Source organism: Otolemur garnettii, unplaced genomic scaffold (genome assembly GCF_000181295.1).
Source record: "Otolemur garnettii isolate 467f Iridium unplaced genomic scaffold, OtoGar3 scaffold00004, whole genome shotgun sequence".
Classification (NCBI taxonomy): Eukaryota; Metazoa; Chordata; class Mammalia; order Primates; family Galagidae; genus Otolemur; species Otolemur garnettii.
The window spans coordinates 20314705-20335664 of NW_003852399.1; the positions used below are offsets into that span (position 1 = coordinate 20314705).

The following is a 20960-nucleotide window of genomic DNA, read 5'->3' on the forward strand; positions in this document are numbered from 1 at the left end:
TAAGTTAATAATTCTTTAAAAACTGTATTATTTTTCCCAGTGTTTTAGAGTCTCAACAATATCTAATTCAAAAATTGTTAGTGATTTGCTTTTATTTAGCAAAGCTAGATATTTGTTAGGTTTTATAAAATAAATAAAAATCTTATTTCTCACTAATATTTAACTTACTTACATAACATATTATAAATATGATTATAATAACAGAACTGACATAAATGAGTACGGTTCAAAACACTTCTGGCCTTTGGTAAGTAACTGGGTTGGTAGAGGCAATGGGAGCACAAGTGATTATGATTCAGCTGAACACTCAGGCGTTTCCCTGAGACGCCTCTATAACATCTACAACAAGATGATGTTTTGAGGTTACTTTTCTAAATGTAATTGCAAAGTGCTGTAATATTTTGTTTAACTTCCTTCCTCCCTCCCTACTTCTTCCTTCCTTCCCTCCTTCCTTCTCTCTTCCATTCTCTTTTCTTTGAACTTAACATGTATGGAGTTCCTGGTTAGGTCAGCTCTCTCTACTAGTTTTTAATTCACAAACACAACACAGTTTCTGTCATCAAAGGAGATCACAATATGCTCAGTAAGGCAAACGTGTAGATTAAGAATTACATTGAACCTTAAATATTACCGAGAAGTACTTTCTGAGGCAATTGTGAATACTAAAAATCTAGAACGCCAACCATTTCTTAGGGTTCTTTATTTTCCTGTCATAAACATCTCCAACATTAAGAGTTGTCTTTGTTTGGGAGGGGGCTTTTTTTCCCCTCCCCACAAAGAAACTATTTGGAATAGTTAACAACCATGACTTCCCCAAAGAGAACAATAGAGCTATACTGATGCCAAGCTACAGATGCAAAGGAGTCGGCTAGATTCACTCAAGAGCTCTTACAAGATGGCCTTCTGCATCGGCACCCAGATCCATGCCGGTGAAGCATCATAAGTGATTAGGTAATAGTCATGGATGTACAGATTTGCTTGTCCACATTTAAAAATGAGAATACAAAGTTCCAAACTTCAAGGGTCTAGTAATCTATAGATTTATTATAGTAGCATAATTGGACACTCAAATAATAACAGCAAAAACAATAATAATAATATTGTTAAATAACTTAATAAACTCATGAAGCAGATTCACCTAATCTAGAACATCTTATCCATAAGGAATTGAATAGCAGAGCTGTAATAAGAATTAGAAGCCTCCATGAAAAGAAATATAGCAGGAAAGTATTGAAATAAGTCAGTAATTGGTTAAAAGAAAAGTTACATAAAAATGTGAAAGAAGTATCTTTACTTTTACGTGGTTTTTTATCATTACTCAGTAAATATTTAATGCTAAACATGAAAAGAGTCTTCTAAAGTAACAATCGTATCTCTGTCTTCTGTCCTAGGGTTTTGGAAATCCCTCTGGTGAATACTGGCTGGGGAATGAGTTCATTTTTGCCATAACCAGTCAGAGGCAGTACACACTGAGAATCGAGCTGATGGACTGGGAGGGAAACCGAGCCTATTCCCAATACGACAGATTCCACATAGGAACTGAAAAGCAGAACTACAGGTGAGTCACACGTCAGTGTAGTGCTTGACTGCCCTTGACCTAGCCACTTAATATTTTAGTAGAAAAGTGTGGAAAAAAGGTAATGAGAATCTCCTTCAAAATAGGGCAAATAGGGTTGAGTGCCTAGGCTTGTAACAAAGAGTACAAAAAAGGCCACGAAGATGTCTTCAAATCTTAGCATTTACAGGCTGACTTTGATGTCGGTGCACATTTTAGAGGATGGTGAGTTAAATTACAGTTAGGGTTATGGTTGTTGTGTTGTTGTTGTGAAGGTGCAGTGAATTCATACGTATAAAACTGATAACAGAAATGCCTCCAACTCAGTGGCTTAAAATCAACAATCTCTCCCTTTCCAAAAAATTTCCCTAGTTCTACTTGTTTTTATTTTCCTTCCTTAAATTATTATTTTTTTCAAATTATCTTGAAGAAGGGAATTGGAAAATTTTGTTTGAATCATTGACAGAAAAGAAAAGGCATCATTTAGAAGGATTTTCGTAATGAATCTAAAGAGCAAAAATAAATTCAAATAATGACATCAATAGAAATAACACATCATTGCAGACATAAAAATTGATCAACTATACACCTAATTGTAAAGGTTTCTGGTTTTTTTTTTTTTTTTGATGAGCAACATCTGTACTAGGAAAAAAAATACCCCAAAATATGTCAGGGAAGTAATGTGATGTGGTACATTCGTTTCACAGACACGTACTATGCTACTTCTATGTTCCAGGAATTCTAAGCGCTGGCAATTCAGTGATCAGTGATGAAGTCTCTAGTCTTACAGGTCTCACAGTTGAGCTTTGTTACTAACTAGAGCAATACAAAACTGGCTTAAGAACACATGAGTTACTTTTATGTCACTGATCATTAATGCACCACCTGACGTGCAGCATGTTCCTAATCATGCGTGCCAGTTTTATAATCCGTAAATTAGAGATGCAGTGATGTTCAATGATATCGTGACAACTCTGCATCTGTCACGGGAATAATGATTGTGTGCATTAAAAGGTTGGCATATTGCTTCCTGTAAATCACAACCAAACCTGGTGCATTTATTTACTTTTCAACCTGTGTGGTTATCTCCTCCTAGTCTGTTTCTGCTGCTTATTTCTTTTCAAGATACATCACTCATTAGGGGCTTGAATCTGCATCATTTCATAGCACAACTCATTTTATTGTAATGGATTACATGTGGGATTGGTGCCTTGGAGACATAATAATCATTTTCTTAACAAATAGTAGTGATGTCACCACAACAGAGGATAAGAAATAGATCTAAAGAGTTGATAGTCTCCTGAGGGCTGGGGGCGGGGAGCAGGCATGTACTTAATGGCAGTTCAAGAAACCAAAGAAGAGACATTTATAAAATGCAATGGGGTGTAAGGAGAAATGTTTCCAAGGAGGTCAATATTTTAAGAGTTTTAAAACAAGAAAAACCACTGTTAAACATCAGGGGTACTCTTATGTAAATGTTTTGACCTGAAACTTGAAACTATATGAATCTTGGCTGATGTCAGACAGCCTGACAATAGGACTGGCAAGTAGTCTAGTCCTTTTCCAGGCTCCCGGAGAATTTGCTTTGGTTCTCTTCCAAAATGTCTCTCAGTTCTCCTTAGGTGGTTTTGTGTGTGTGTGTGGGGGGGGGGGGCGCACATGTGTAACATGTGTATGCATGTGTATATACATGTGTGTGAGGCTTGCCTAGTATTAGGGGGACAGAGTCCTTGGGAAGGCTTATGAGGACAGTTGTCATCTGCAGTAGGTGTCAGGGTGTGAGGCACGAATGTTATTCTGGCATTTGTATGAGCAAGGAGCATTTAGCTCCTCTCACAGTGCCCTCCTCCCCTCAATGAGCAGTCCCCACTTCTCTGGCAGCTCTGTGATTCTGTGTTCTTGTCCACGTGCTATGGGTCTATAATCAAACAATACGTCTTCCCAGCTAGAGTGACACATACACTCTGAAATCACCATTTTTTTATCTTCAGAAAATTGTGAGCCCTAAGAATCAAAATTGTAAAAATGATTTAATTCCACACCTCTGGCGTTCGAGAAAAGAAAGCTGATGTTCAGGAACGTACAATATTTTTCCCCAAGAGGGAGAGAGACATGAATAGGGGAGGTCTGACCTACCCCTCCCTCAGTGCGGTTTCTGTTCTCTCATGCTGCCGGGATAAAGTTGGAGGTTCTGGCCCTTTCTCCTGCTGCGACCCAACAGAAATCAGATTTGCAATCATCACCTTCTCATGCAATTAAGCCTAAGATTCACGTTGGCACCAAATGGGAAATTAGAACTCATTAAAACAATGCTTGCTCTAGTGAAAGAGTAGTTAAAATAAACACTCGGTAATAGGGTGTTATTCACTCTCTCAAAGGAAGGTGGGAGAAGCCTGAAAAGGGAAGCTAGCCCTGCAGGACTTTTCTCCCTGCATGCATCACCACTCTACCCAGCACTGTGTTCCCAGGGCCAGTAATGCCACATGAAGTCAAGTTAGCGTCCTGGGCCCATGGCTGCCTCCATGTTCTCCTCCTCCATTCATTTCTCTCCCTCCAAATTAGAATACCTCTTTGTGACTAATTATTCAGAGTATTAATACTAAGTTTTGCATGATATTCTATAATTATGAGATGATTTTTTAACAGTTTAATCATTTAATCCTTACAATGACTTTTGAGGTAAGTATTATCTATTACATTTTTTCAACATTTTTGTTGAGTTGACTTGCTCAAACACAACTGAAAATCAAAACGGCGGAATTCAAGCTAGGTTTTTCTTTTCAAGTACTATGTTTTCTATTATTTTTCCTCTTTTGAGTTGAATTTAGGTTTTTCTGTTTTTCTTTCTTTCAAACATTCTGTTGTAGAAATTTTGTTTTGAAAATTATTGTAATAGCTATAGTTATAGTGTATAAATCAAGTTTTTTAAATAAAAAAAACACTTTTCTCATGTTCTTGACACATACTGACTAAAAATAAGTGTTGTAAATGAATGGAAGAGCTTATAAATGTTTATGTAGTACAAATATTTTTCTCTTACCCTCTAAGGAAATTCCAAATGATTTTTCTCAGATAGAAAATAAAATCTATAGAACCCAGGAGAATATAAATAAGAAAAAAATAACAAGTGTCATAATAAACATATCATGTGAAATAACACACAATCGATGTGTAATTATTAAATGCTTCCTCTAGAGAGGCGGTGTTATCTAGATCCACATCATCTAACACCTAGACAATTATAGAGTGATCCTGTGTCTGCTCTTGATACTCTAAGATATCTAAGATATCTCTTACACGATAGCTGAGATGATTTTTCTAGCAGGCAATTGCACTTGGTCTTCCCCCTCCTTCATATGTTTCATTGGAATCAAATATCTGCAGGTTAAAGAACACCCTTACTCAACATAACCTGTCACTGCCTACTTATCCTGCTATTATTCCCATACCCCTCAGCCGCGCCCAGCCAAACACCCTAAACCCTCCACACCTTTGTTTATGCTGTATCCTCACCCCCCACACACAAAGCCACCTTTGTCATGTGGATACATATTAAATCTTTAAGAATCTCTCTTATTCCAGGAAGTCTTCCCTGATAACTTACTATAGTTCACGGTAGGTTGTGCCAACCCCTACCGGTAGGTTGTGCCAACCCGTCCCCCGCAGCTCCTTCAGAACTAAAGCAATTTTTGTTCCACATTCTGGGAATGTTGTTGACAAAATGGTCACAGCTGAGGTCTTCTCTCAAAGCACTGGTTGTCAGTGAAGACAGTCACATTACCCAAGGGTGCTGCTCCTTTCTGTAAAGAGATTATTACATCCAATGACTGATCGATATAAGAATATAAAGACCCTCTTGTCTCAATTTGGGGCAATTCTGAAGGAATGTCTATGGTTCAAAATTCCACTTGAGATTCGCTAAAGTCTTCACTATGACTGTGTCTGCGCTCTGTTTCTACCTCTGCTCTGTCCTGCTTCCTTCACCAAGCCACAGACCCTAGAAGCACTCCCCTCTAACCTCCCTACACTGATTTCCCAGGGGACTGTGTCACCCTCATTCACAGGCCATTTGGGATGCACTGTGCTCCCACTGATCCATAGCACTCTGGATAACTATTCAGTATCCACATTCTGTTTTAAATCACTAGTGAGAAGTTATTAACTAACATTGAGTATGTGTCTATATGTGTGTGTGTATGTGTTCTAAGATTTTAGAATATGGCAATCATTTTTATCAAAATTCAGGCTATATACCTAACTTTGTCAGATTATTAACTAAGAATTGATAATGAATACTTGCACTAGATGCCTTATTTTATTCGTTTTTTTTGAGACAGAGTCTCAAGCTGTCTCCCTGAGTAGAGTGCTATAGCACCATAGCTCATAGCAACCACCAACTCTTGGGCTCCAGTGATCCTCTTGCCTCAGTTTTTCTATTTTTAGTAGAAACAGGGTTTTGCTTGCTTTTGCTCAGGCTGGTCTTGAACTCGTGAGCTCAAGCTATCCACCCGTCTGAGCCTCACAGCCGCTGTGAGCCACTATGCTGGCCTGGATGCTTTATTTTCATATGAGAAAACTGAGGCAGAGTCCTTTGCATTAGGTCACAGACACTAACCTGAGTAGGAATCAGACTTTGAACTTTGGTGTTGTAACTACCCACCATATGGACATTCCATAAAAAAATGAAAAGGAAAATTCATCAAAATAAAAGGAAATTCATCAATTAATTTCTGGAATTAAATAAACCCAGTACACATATTCTAATTATAGTGTGTATATGCTTTTTCTCATCCCATTTCTGTCTTTAAAATTTGAATTCCTGTGGACCTTATCTCTCTGGTTGACAACTTTTCTTCTTACTAATGAAAGTATTTGTAAAACTCCTTTCAACTCAAAAATTATTTTCTTGAGTAGAACTACCTTTGTGCACACAGTCTTTTCTATTTTTATATCTTTTCAATTTGATGAACAGTACAATCCTGATCTCGCTAACAGATATGTGCGTGCTTGAGAGTGGGTATCAGTTTAGGGATTACAGTGACCTTTTACTTCTCATAAAGCTTTGCTCATTTCAGTACACAGAGTTAAAAAAGCAAATATAACCACCAACAAATACTTTTTAAAAATAATGGGTTAATTGTGGGCTTCAGAAGAATGCTGTAGTCCAGTGGGAAGAGCTCTGGAATAGCAATGTGAGATGTGGAAGCTGTAAAGAAATCTGGCTTCCCAGCTGTAAACCAACATGCTTGTACCAGTCAGTGTTCAGTCAGAGAAACAGAGCCCCGATGAGTATTATGGAAACAAGATTAAAACATAAGACTGAAACCCAGCATGGTGGACAAGCCAGAGCTTACCAAAGTCTGAGAAACTAGACACATCCAGCCACCAAAGTCAGACCCCAGATTTCTGCGGAAATCTGTCGCCTTGCTGTAACTATGTGACCTGTAGCTGTGCAGTCACGCATCTCAGAGTGGGGCTGAAGCTGTGGCCAGACCAGGAAGCAGACTGGATGCTGAGTGGGAGAATGAACAACATGAACACCGCCAGGCACCTCTGCCTCTGAGCATCACCGTATCTGATGGTGTCTCAAGGATCAGGCCCCTATCTCACTTCCACTTTCCAAGTCTCACACAAAGTCTCCTTTTGGCTAACTCTACAGGAAGGAGATTCTGGGAAATGTAGTCACCAAATTAGGCAAATTGATAATAGCACGATCTATCTGTACATGGGAAAAATCACCTCATTCTTTTATGCCTCAATTTTCTTATGTTTAAGTGGGAATAATATCCTCTAATCAGAACGAGTATGCAAACATACCTTGCATTTGTTAAACTTAAATGCCTTGTAAACAGGAGAGATAGGATTTTTTAAATTCAATTTTTATCATCACCAAGAAATTTGTTATTAAGTCAATAAAAAATTCCTATATTCTATACTGAAATTCCCCCAATTGTCTCAAAATGTCTTTTGCTGATTTGTAGCTATTTATTTATTTGGATTCAGGATCCCATTCAGGTCCACTCATTACATTTGTAGTCATGTCTCTGTAGTCTCCTTTTACCTCAGACAATCGGCCACTATCCACCATTAATTAATACTTTCAGGACTCCAGATGAGTTTTTCTCAGAATGTTTCTTTCTGGGTTTCACTAATTATTTCTTCCTGATTCAATTAAATGTTTTTTACAAGAACACTATATAAATGATATTGTGCCTTTCCTATTCTGTCACATCTGAAGGCACAAAATGTCAATACGTCCCATAGGTGGTCGAGCTAAGTTTAATTCACTTATTAAGGTTTTGGTTTTTGCAATGGAATATGCACTGTCTCAAAGAAAATTCTCACAAAATATCAAAAGATATAAATCTGATTTATTTTTCAATGACTATGGAACACAGTTTAATGTCTCTCCTTGCTCATCTCTCAACCAATGATGAAGTACCATTTAAAAACCACTGTGTTATATCAACAATTTAAAAAGTAAGATTTACCAATTTGGAAATAAATTTAGTTTTACTATTTTTAATAAATTTGGTTGTACTATTTTTAAGTATAAAAATAGGAAGAAAAAGAAAACTATATTAAAAACCTGTAGCCTTAGAAAAAACCTTGTAGCCTTAATATTGGAAAATTAGTGAACATGTTTCATTAGAAAGTAATTTTCCATGTGATTTTTTTGAGAACTTCAAAATTCAAAGAGAGAAAATTCTTATAAAAGAGCATAAGATATAAAACACATAAAGTTGATCTTTTATTAAATCATAAAAAGGTAGATCATATATACATTAATGCATTTATGGAGTACAGTGTGCTAATTTCATATACAATTTGGAATGCTTATGTCATACCGGTTAATATATCCCTCACCTCATTTACTTAATTATTGTGTTAAGATATTTATACTCTGTACTTAATAAATCTGACATATACCCTTGCAATATGCACCATAGGTGTGATCCTACCATTCACCCTCTTTTCATCTGACCTCCCCCCTCCCTTCCTATTCCCCCTCCTTCATTCTGGGCCATAGTTATAATCTATTCTTCATATGAAAGTGTGAGTGATTGTAAATTGTTTTCATAATAGTACTGAATATATTGGATACCTTTTCTTCCATTCTTGAGATACTTTACTAAGTAGGATATGTTCCAGCTCCATCCATATAAACATAAAAGAGGTAAAGTCTCCATCTTTCTTTCAGGCTGCATAATATTCCATGGTATACATATACCACAATTTATTAATCCATTCATGAGTCAATGGGCACTTGGGCTTCTTCCATGACTTGCCTATTATGAATTGAGCTGTAATGAACAATCTGGTGCAAATATCTTTGTTATAAAGTAATTTTTGGTCTTTTGGATATACTTCTAGTAGAGGAATTGCAGGATTGAACGGCAGGTCTACTTTTAGATCCCTGAATATTCTCTGTACTTCTTTCCAAAAGGAATGTATTAGCTTGCACTCCCACCAGCAGTGAAGAAGTGTTTCCTTTTCTCCACATCCATGCCAACATCTGTAGTTTTGGGATTTCGTTATGTGAGCCGTTCTTAAAGTAGATGATATCTCAAAGTGGTTTTGATTTGCATTGCTCTGATGATTAAAGATGATGACCATTGTTTCATGTGTCTATAAGCCATGCACCTATCTTCTTCAGAGAAGCTTCCATTTAAGTCCCTTGCCCACAATGAAATGGGATTACTTGTTCTTTTCTTACTAATAAGTTTGAGTTCTCTGTGGATTCTGGTTATCAAACCTTTGTCAGAAGTATAACCTGAAAATATCCTCTCCCATTCTGAGGGCTGTCTGCTTGTTTTACTGACTGTGTTCTTGGCTGTGCAAAAGCTTTTTCGTTTGATCAGATCCTAGTAATGTATTTTTGGTGTAACTTCAATTGCCTGGTGGGTCTTCCTCATAAAGTATTCTCCCAGACCAATTTCTTCAAGTGTTTCCCCTGCACTCTCTCCAATAATCTTTATAGTTTCATGTCTTAAGTTTAAATCTTTTATCTAGTGAGAGTCAATTTTTGTTAATGGTGAAAGGTGTGGGTCCAGTTTCAGTCTTCTACAAGTTGCCAGCCAGTTCTCCCAGCACCATTTGTTAAATAGGGAATCTTTCCCCCAATTTATATTTTTGATAGGCTTATCAAAGATCAAATGACAATAAGTGTCTGGGTTCATCTTTTGGTTCTCTATTCTGTTCCATATATCTACCTCTCTATTTTTGTACCACTACCTTGCTGTTTTGATCACTATAGATTTGAAGTCCGGTAGTGATATTCCTCCTGATTTGTTTTTATTTCTGAGTAATGTCTTAGCTATTCGAGGTTTTCTCTGGTTCCATATAAAACAAAGTACTATTTTTTCCACATCTAAACAGATGCAAAAATATTCAATAAGATCCTAGCAACAGAATCCAGCAACATATCAAATGAATAATACACCAGACCAAATGGGTTTTATCCCAGGGTCTCAAGGTTGGGTCAATATACGTAGATCTATAAATATAATACATCACATAAATAAAATAAAAAACAAAGACCATATGATTCTCTCAATAGATGCAGAAAAAGCTTTTGACAATATCCAGCATCCTTTCATGATCAGAACACTTTAGAAAATAGGTATAGAAGGGACTTTTCTTCTAGAAAAGACCATCTACAGCAAACCCACAGCCAATATTGTATTGAATGGAATAAAATTGAAAACATTTCCACTCAGATCAGGAACCAGGCAAGGTTGCCCATTGTCTCCACTGCTTTTTAACATTGTAATGGAAGTCTTAGCCATTGCAATCAGGCAAAAGAAATTGATCAAGGGTATACAAATAGGGGCAGAGGAGGTCAAACTTTCACTCTTTTCAGATGATATGATTTTATACCTGGAAAACCCCAGGGACTCAACCACAAAACTCTTAGAAGTGATCAAGGAATACAGTAGCATACCAGAACAGAAAATCAATACTCACAAATCAGTAGCTTTTATGTATACCAATAACAGTCAAACCAAAAAAAACAGTCAAGGACTCTATTCTCTTTATAGTTGTACGAAAGAAGATGAAATACTTGGGAATTTACCTAACAAAGGACATGAAAGAATTATGAAACTCTGAAAAAAGAAATAGCTGAAGATGTTAACAAATGGAAAAACATACCATGCTCATGGCCGGGAAGAATCAACATTGTTAAAATGTCCATATTACCCAAAGCAATATACAAATTTAATGCAATACCTATCAAAGCACCACCTTCATACTTTAAAGAGTGGATTTATTTTGAAGTGACTATGGATCACAGTTTAATGTCCCTCTTTGCTAGTCTCTCAACCATTAATGAAGTACAGTTTAAAAACCATTCTGTTATATTAACATAATTAAAAAATTAAGATTTACACATTGGAAATAAATTTAGTTATGCTATTTTTAAGTATAAAAATAGAAAGAAAACAATATGAAAAGCCTGTAGCCTTAAAAAAAAACCTTGCAGCCTTAATATTGGAAAATTAGTGAATATGTTTTATCAGAAAGTAATTTTGCATGTGACTTTTTTTGAGAACTTGTGAACAGTTTGTTCCTGAAAGTCAATTTCTCTGTTATCTTTTTGGAGTATTAACTTAATTAGGAAATCCTTTGTATTAGACTATATAATGAGCCTCTTTTTATGCAACAGCAAAATTCTGTTTATTAAGTCTAAATGAAATTTATAAAGCACATCTTATATTGCAATCATAATCTTACTATAATATTTGTAATGCACATGTTGTGGATATGCATATTTTATTATCTTCATATTATTTGTTAGGGACAAATGACACAATCAAGTTAGAATTGATTAATTGATGGCTTTCATAAGCCTTGTTCTCGAAAAAATTCTCCATGAAGAGATGAATAGCATTTTGGAGCAAAATTCTGGGGGGAAAAACGTGGAAAATAATTTAGCCATTCAATCTCTTTTTGCACACGGCTCATTTTAAGCCAAGATCTCCATTGGGAGGTAGCTTGATGTCACGTGTAAAACGTTGTATTGGGAACATAGACATATGAACTCTAGACTTGGATCTGCAGTTACTTTTCTGATGACCTCGGACAAGTTGCTTCACTTTTCTAAGTCTCAGAGCCTTAGAAGTAAAATGAGGAGGGAAGGCTGACGTTCTTTCCAATTCCACAACCTATTTTTATTATTATTATTAAAGTGCTCCCCTGTTGTGTACATATTACAAGGATGAAACAAATTTGTGTGGATTGAAAAGAATTCCCTCAAGCATCCCATGTAAATCGTAGGTATTGCAAAACTTGTTTCACTTTTGTAGTGAAATGTTTCTCATTTCTCTGATCCTCAGAGATATGTGGTCCTGGCTGGAACCAGTAGCAGATGTGCTGAAATACTAAGAGGAAAGTTATTTTCTGTAGCAGTTCTGGACTGATTGAGATAGAAAAACAATACAGTCCTGGCAGTTTCTGCCCTCCTGAATTTCTAATGTACGCTTTCAAATTCAAGGCTTTAAGTAGTTGCAGTTGTATTTTCAAATAATTTCTCCAACTTAGGCGGCATATTGCTTTTCTTTAGACTATATTTTTTGTTGTGGCTACTTCCTAAGGAATCATTTTAATCATCAAACTTTGTATTTTATATGCCTTAACTGAGATAAAATATCTAAGAGGACAGGCTAGCTTGGGCCTTCAGAGGCATGGAAGGGCCACAGTCTTACAAAGTCGTTTTATACCTTCTTTGGTTCTTCTAAGCATCAGGAAAATCTCTTGACTTTAATGCAGATTAATGCAGTCTCTAGAGTCTTGAATTTTTTGAAGCTAACAAAAACAAATGCCCCAGTGCTGTGAGGGCTAAAGTTTCCCAGAGGATGCCTGTTACAGAATGAGTAATGCTAGCACTCAGGCAATTACTGTCCTAGAAACTTACAGGTTGGCAAAACTCACTAGAACCAGCTGGCACTGCAGCTAGGAAGAAATCTAAGGTCATGTCCTGTGATCCACTGATCTGGGTGCCCTTACTACTACTGAAGATCAAAAGACAAAAGCTCTGTCTTCAATGAATGAAGTATTTGTTATTAATTATCATGTACTAGTCTAGGAAAATCTGTCCTCAGAGATGTCAGTACAGTCTTGTGCCTGAGTATTCACATGGTGCCTACACATGTGTGATGAGGTTCAGAGAGGAGGTGGATGGTGGCAGACAGCCACACAGGCAACGGCAATGCTGTGACACTGCAACTTTGCAAATAAAGACAAATATGGCACAGATAAAGAGCCCTGACCAATTTCAGAAGGCTGGGAGGGATTCCAAAAAAGGGACCTAATTTGACAGCAAAAACGGTAAATTGGAATTAGCTGGGGAATAGTTCAGAGTTGGGGGTGTAGCAGACAGAATAGCATATACAAGGGTTGAGAAGCAAGACTCGGCATGTCTGATTAGGAAAACACTGAGGTATTGCTTATTCTGGGAGTGTAAGGAGCTAGTGATCAATCTTGCTGCCGAGAGCAAGAGGTCCGGACTGTCAGCAACATGTGGAAGGCAGGTGACAGGTAATCAGCAATGCCTCTGAGGGCAGCCCTCCGAAATGGCCTTTCTCACATCGAATTTTCTCACTCAGCCCTTTGATTACTCTGTTCATTAAACATGAACGCAACAATGTTCAGGTTATTGTGGGTTAAACAACCTCACAGATCTTAACCCCTGTCCTTCAAGTTTCAACTCCTCGCTGGATTTGGTGTTATCTTTTAAATCTTAGCTCACCGTATAGAGCTCTTCTTAGGTGGGGTAAGAAGCCCCTTCTGTGTGCTCTCACTGTCCTCTGTGTGTATCTTTATCAATCACTGTCACACTGGTTATAGTTGTTTTTCTGTGTTATTAGACTGTCACCACTGGTTAGCCAGGGCCCTCTTCATGATGCTTGGCATATGTCTGGATGAAAGCATTTCCTAAAGGTCCATGAAAGACATATCAACAAAAATTTGTTTTGTGTACTCAACAAACACAGCTGGCTAGTATATGAAATTATTGATGTAGATGCCAGAAATTCAGAGGGCAAGGAGTCAAAATTCTTTCTTCAGAGGCTCATGATATGGAATGACAGAATATGGCAGTCTCCATGTAGGACTTTTAGTAAAGTGCAGTGTCCGTTAGTTTCTGGGATTGTTGCTTGGATGAGATTTGCTTTCTGATCTGTTAAACTTCAAGCTCTTCTGTTTCTTTTATCTTTACTGTAAATAATATGCAAGAATTCCTAGACTGCATAATGAGAAGCAAATAAAATAAAACCTTAGTACATTTGACCCACAGCCTACCTTGTTCATTTCTCTTTTAACTTGATATAATTTTGCTTTCATCTCTATAAGCTTACTCAAATTACTTTCCTAAAAGTTATTACAGTTCTTTGGAAATCAGAACCTGCATTTGTTTATTTATCCATCCAGCCAACCACCAAACACCTATTATATGACTCTTATTTCCCTGGCACTATGCCAGTTGTTTTCAAACTTGAGTATACATATGGTTAACTGGGGTGCTGGTTTAAAGCTTAGATTTCTGCATCTCACATCTTTAGATTCTTCTCATGGGGCAGGACCTAGATATATCCAGGTGATGCTAATGCAGAAATAATACTTTTATAATACTGGAAGAAGAAACTAGGCTTGCTGCTCTTATGGGGCTGACAGTTTAGGAGAAAAAGCAGACAATAGATAGTTGACCTAAAATTTTCAATCACAGTGTGTTCTAGCAGGACTATTTGTTTTTTTCATTTTGTTTTTTGATCAAGGAATCATGGAGTTTTTTTTTAAAAAGTGATGGAGCTATTGACTTTTTTTCTCAGAATAAAGAAGAAACACAAAATTTTGCTTGCATTTATGTGTGATTCAACTCCACACTGACAGTACTTGGGTAAGATCCATTGCGATGAGGCCGCTGTTGGATGCTAAAGAAAGGTGGTCAGTTCTACTGGGGTTGAGGATGTGCCCTGCTGGGCACGTAGGCAGTGAATGAAGGGGATGGGGAAAGGCTTCCTGGAGGAAATCCTTGGTGAACTGTGAAATGACTGAGTGTTCATGAGGCAAGTATAGAGGATGGCGATGGCGACAGAAGGAAGAAGGACTTGAGATTCCAGCTAGAGGGAGCAATGTGGGCAAGCACACAGAGTTGAGACAGAGTCTGCCTTATTTAGAGAACAGGAAGTATCTTGTATGCAGGAGTTCATTGTGCTACAGAAAACAGAGGGCTATAATCCACGATAAGGAGTTTGGACTCTATCATATATTATACTAATTGTGGAGGGAAGTAAGCACACTGATGATTTTGGTCAACAGAAGAATCTGCTTATGCATGCTGGAGGCTTATTTGCATACCTTATAGCAATGTCCAAGTACAGGAAGGGAAAGTATTTCCTCTTTGCAAGAAACCTCAGACAGTGCCTCTCAATGGCTTGCATCCTCCTCCTCCTCCTTTCCTCCCTCCTCCTCTGTGTCTTTCTTTCCCCATCTCCACCCCTTAGGGGATGCTGGAAAGAAAGTATCTCGCTGTTTTAAACAGAAATAAAAATAAGAACAAACCTACCTCCCTTGAACTTGTTTATACCAAAAAATCACCAATGTTGATCACAAGTTTTACAATGTCCTGACTTAATTTTTGGTTAAGAAGAAAAACCCATAAAGTCTCTGTGGTGGCCGTGGGCCTGGTCTTTCAGGCACCAGAAGGAGGTCTGGCCAGCGAGCCACTTGGAGCTGGCTCTATCAGTCACTCATGACCCCGAGAGAACCAAAATATGTTTAAGGGACTGTTTGTATTTTTTACAGGGGTCTCAGTGCCATGTAATTCATTTTGGCACTTAAGTTTTTTAACGTATTCTTAGAAAAGGGGAGGATATTGGAACAACTATTTATTTAATTTGGAATTAAAAACAGAGACTCACTATAGCAAGTATTTCTAAACCTTAGAAAATCTAGTTTCATTATTACAGAGCTCATGAATATGTATACATATATGCATCTGTATATTTAATATGCATAAGAGAGTATATTTTCTCAGGCCTATGTAAAGAAACTGAATGATAAAAGTATGTGGGTTTGCTATTTTCTTTGGAGAAAGAATTTATTGTGAATTTTAAACATATGTAAAACTTGATGTCTGTCATTGAGAAGTATATTTTACTGGGATTTGGAAATAGGTGTCACTGGTATCATTGTTCCTAGTGTCAAGAGCTTGAAAAGGTCTGGGGGATTGATAAACTCCTTTTATCAAAGTTCCATAACATATTAATATTTGTAAGTGAAGGGAGAAACACTAAAATGTATATTATCAAAATGGATGAAAAATCAGTCTACAATTTTTCCAATGAAAGCTAATATCTAAAATAATCATAATAGAATCAGACAATAAGTGAAATTGGATTTTCTAAGCTTCTCATTATTTGGGCTGAAATTTAACTTTCTTAATCATAGCACACGTTCCCAGACTATCTCTAGCTCAAATATTTTTGCACTTGTATATCTTCTATTATACCTATTCCAAGATACAGAGCATCTCTACCTTAAGGTATCTGAGGTTTGTAAAGCAGATTAAGTCAATATCCTTTTTCGCTTACTGGTTAGGGTAAAGCAGACAAATTCTGTTGACTCCCCAGTGATTGATTTCTCTCCAAAAACAAATGACACTGATTAAGAAAGATTCAACGAGATAAAGCTTTTAGGAAGTAGATGTGAGAATTAAAGGACAGATGGGGACAGGTGATCTTTCCAGGATTTTTTTTTTCCGGCATCAATGATGAGTAAAAAAAGAAACAACAACAAAAAAACATACATGTGCTTGATTCAGCCAAAAACACCCCATTATGAGGCAAGGGGGGGAAAGTCTCAAAAGATCAGTTTTTAATTTATGAGAGGATAAACATTTGAATTGAAAGATCGTTATTCAGGCCATCTGGATTCAAAATAACGTAGACCTTACACTAGGTAGTCAGTCAACAAAGTGACTCTCCTATTTTTTGTTCTTTACTTAGAATCCTGCATTTTCTATATAAAATAAGAAAAACTTTAAAAGGATATGGGAGCTTATGGGTTTGAGAAAATTGGTCCTTTTCATCTTTAATTTCTCCAGCTTATTGCCTACATGCTCGTCTTCTTAGCTGTGATTCTACCTCATGGTCTTTACGGCGCTTAGTTCACTCATATGCATCTATCAAGGTCACATGTGGTTATTCTTGTTTAACATAGACTTAGTTGTCCATAAAACTCATATTTACTGAGCTGTTGGAAGTTTGATTTTGTTGTTTGATGTTTTGTTAAGTACTTATGCTAAATGTAGCAATCTTTTTATGGGTTTTATGTGTATTACCTCATTCAATCTTCACAAGAATATTAGAAAGAAGTTACTGTTACTAGAGGCATTTTATAGGTAAGGCATCTGAAGATCAGAAAGGGTAAGAACTAGATTGCAAACCCAGACTGATAAGCTCCAATCACTGTTATCCTTTCTCTCCAGACAGGGTATATGTAAGATGATCTTACCTTCCACCCCCTAGAAGCTAATGGCTTAATTATTTATTCATTTTGTGGGGGTAGCAGGGAAGGAAGAAAAGAAGGAAGAGTTTTGGTTAATGACTTTATTGTCAATTATTTTATTCATTCATGCTTATGTTTTTCAAACCACCTATATCTGCTTGAACTTTATGTGTGTGTGTCTGTAACTCTTCATCATAGCCTTAGTTTTTGATTAGCCAAACTGTACATTATCAATTCTTTTAATCTTCCTGTTTACATGCTCTTTTCTTTTGAACTTTTTTCATTCATAGGTTTATATGTGCTAATGTAGATTATTGTCATACTCCTCTTTGTCTTGGCTATATTACCTGGCTTTTTGATAGACTCGCCATCTCTGCATCATGTAATTTCCTATCATTTTCTCACATATTCATTAACAGGCTCTTGCAAATAATAATTCTGTTCACTTGCAGACAATTAAGTAACAAAATATATCCCTAAGATGGGAAAAAGTTAATGGTAACTGACATGTTCTGCCACCCCTCTTTGCTAATGGTGCCCAGCCCTTTCCCTGGAGCAGGGGGGATTAAGGACAGCGGAGACAACTCTGGGGCGGCAACCAGAAGTCATAGCTACATTGGGAAACTCTGTCAGATTGCGTCATTGCCACCAGGCTTTGAAAGAGAACCATGAAGGTCATTTTGCATTTTCTTAGTAATTGTGAGAAAGACAAACTAGTTCCACATGGTGGCAGGGAGAGAGCTCAGAGCCAAAACAAAAATCTGCTCAGCTTGTCAGTACCTAAGACCTTACAGTTCAGATATTTTAAGAGTCTGTCTACTGTTCAAAAGAGTTGAGGCCAAACTTCAGTTTGTAATACATGTAACTCTCACTGCTTTGGATCATGAAAGAGACTCTTGCCCCCCTGAGGACAGTGAAGATACAAAGATGTGAAGATACAGTGAGTCAGTGGCAGTCTCTTCAGCAGAAAAACTTAGTGGGAAACTGGATTCATGAGATTTGCCTGCCTATTTTAAAGAAAAAAAAAAGCTGTAGAATCCCTCATGTGATACCTAGGAATATTTCAAGGTCTCTTCTTCCATAATAGAATTCACAACTGTCCTACATTCATAAAGAAATGTGTTAATTTAGTCTTTCTAGTTACTGAAATCTGTAAATATGAAAGAAAAAGAGTAACTATATTTTCATGGAGAGGACTAGAGAATCATGACTAATTTCAATGGTTGTTCATCTGTTTCATTTCCCCATAAGATAGTAAGTGAAACAATCAAGATGCTGACATTCATTATAGTCATTGGCCCAAAGGTACTCATAAATTTTTTTGTATTTAATAAATACATTGGAGAGAATAAATTCTTTGCTTCAACTTGGACCCTGCCATTTTGGTCACTTCAAATTGACTTTTTTAACCTTTTTTTTTTTTTTTTTTTTGGTTTGGGTTTTCACAGCTTCCTTATTTCTGCCCCTTAGTCAAATATTTTGTTCCAGAAGGACATTTTGCTTTCATCTCTTATCATATCATTCTTCATGCAGGTCACATCTCCTTTAGCTGAACACTGGGGGAAGATTCACACCTCAAAATCCTTTTCACTCTAGTCAGACACAAAGCCAACTTTGACCCTTCTGTATATTGACTTTTGTCAGTAAAATGAATGTCTATTTGGAACAACTATCAGCTACCTAGAGAAAGTCATGCCTAGTTAATTATACGTAAGGAAGTTAGAAATGGCCAGGACTGCTATTAAAGAGAATCATCTAAATGTTTCATTTGAGCCTAATTCAAACAATTTTTCTTATCTAATTACAAAATAGTTGAAGTTAATCAGTGAGCAGCCCTTAGTCTACCTATTTTGAATACCTAGCTTGGGCTGTTGGCCTTGGGTCAATAACTGGGACCATGTGCCAGGTAAATAGCTGCTAAAAGAGAGTGAGCCCGTTAGCTATGAAGAGAACCTGTCCTTTATGGCACAGTCCCTCCCAGAGTCCCTGTGGGCTTCTACAGAGGCACAATTGTCCTCCTTCATTAATTTCTTAAAGTAGTGCTGTGAAAAAATTATTCTTATGAAATGTTTATCTCGATCTCCCAGTGCAAGAGGATGATCGTCCAAGGAGGTATCCCTTCCTTAGAAAAGCATAAGTTGTGACATACTAAGTACACAAACTTGGGAGGATGAATGCTACTGTAGATAAATTACAAGCTCTACTCATTCATATACAGTGGAAAAAAATACATCATTCCTCAAAATATAGGTCCCTTCTACTTTTCTATATATGTTTTGAGACACAGTCTCACTCAGTTGCCCTGCGGTTATCTGCTATGGCATCATACATAACTCACAGCAACCTCAGGTTCTTGCACTCGAGCAATTCTCTTGCCCCACCCTCCCCCAAGTATCTGGGACTACAGGCAACTGCCACAACGCCTGGCTATTTTTAGAGACAGGGTCTCATTCTTGCTCAGGCTGATCTCAAATTCCTGAGCTCAGCCAACCCACCTGCCTCAGCCTCCCAGAGTGCTAGGATTATAGGCGTGAGCCACTACATTTAGTCTGGTCCCTTCTACTGTTAAATCATCCCAATGAACACGTGCCACTGTTTATGTTGCACATTTGGGGACTTTTCTCCGTTTCTTTGTGTTTTAATGATTCCTAATCTGGGCAGGAAATATTTTCATATCTTATTAGATTCTTTCTTTTTTTTTTTAAAGTAATTTTAGCTAAAATATTTACATTAAGCATGTTTTCCTTTTCAGTTTGTTTTCTTATAACAGTTGGCTATACATACAATATAAATAAATCTTTCATTAAATGTAAGGAATAATAGGAATGTAGACAGCCTTTCTTGCATTATTCTATATACATATAGAATGTGTATGTGTATATATTATTTTATATACATATTTTGACTATGTTTTCATATTCTGGAGTCACTAAGAAAATCAGAACAAAAACAGAACTGGAAAAATCAATAAAGGTGTAAGAGAGTGTACACACCCGCACACACGTATTTAATTATTTGAATTGGATAAGCAACAAAATGGATACCTAGCAGGTATCTTGAGTAGCTAGATAAAAGATATGCAAAAGCTATCCCTCTGGAAATGTGGGCCAGGTATATTTTGATGATTAGAGTTATTTATATTTGAATTTTTATACTTGAATTTACTTTTACAGGCTACCTTGATCTACCAAAAATTAATTATATAGGACACCCACTATCCATTTACGCAATTGACATTTGGGTCTTTCCCTATCTCAGATGCTATTCTAGATACTGGTGATTCAAAGATGAGTAAACACAGTCTAGGCCTCAAGGACATCACCATTCATCATGGGAGACAAATATGTCAAAAGGCAAAATATAGCCATTCAGTATCATCGTAAAGATATTGCTTTTATGCTCTTTGAGGTTATGCTTGAAATGAATCTTAAAACATAGCTAGGAGTTCAGCAGCTCTCCAGCTGGAGAGGGCCTTCTGGGAAGAGGGGCCCTCGGATGTAAATACATTGAGAAATGTGCGAGCCTGTTTCTTTGAGGGAGCCAGGATTGGGTAAGGCTGGAGCACTGCCGCAGCGTGTGCGTGTGCAGAAAATAAATAACGAGAAATGGGAGGAGTTGGGTGGGGCTGCTGTGGAGAAAGAAGACAGTAGACAAGGACTAGCCTTAAAAGGCCTCGTAAACCACAGTAAGGAATTTGGACTTTATTCTTTGAGTGTTTGGGAAATAACTGAAGGATTGTAACTAGGGTAGAGGAATGATGAGATGCATATTTCTGAATGAGCCACATAGTACATGGATTTAAGGGGAAAGAAAAGGAGAGAAAGGCAAGGCAATGAAGCTACTTTTAAGAATTACTTGCAGTAATTCAGAGAGGAGCTGCCAGGACTAGAAGAATGAC

The 20960-nt window shown here is 37.1% G+C and overlaps 1 protein-coding gene across 2 annotated transcripts in view; it reads left to right on the forward strand.

Moving 5' to 3' along the window:
- ANGPT1 (angiopoietin 1) overlaps positions 1-20960 on the forward strand; it is a 238118-nt gene that overhangs the window by 201366 nt on the left and 15792 nt on the right. For both annotated transcript variants that reach the window (XM_012809867.2, XM_012809862.2), the window contains exon 7: positions 1392-1558. In XM_012809867.2, coding sequence (XP_012665321.1) covers positions 1392-1558 — 167 coding nt within the window. The remainder of the gene's footprint in view (positions 1-1391; positions 1559-20960) is intronic.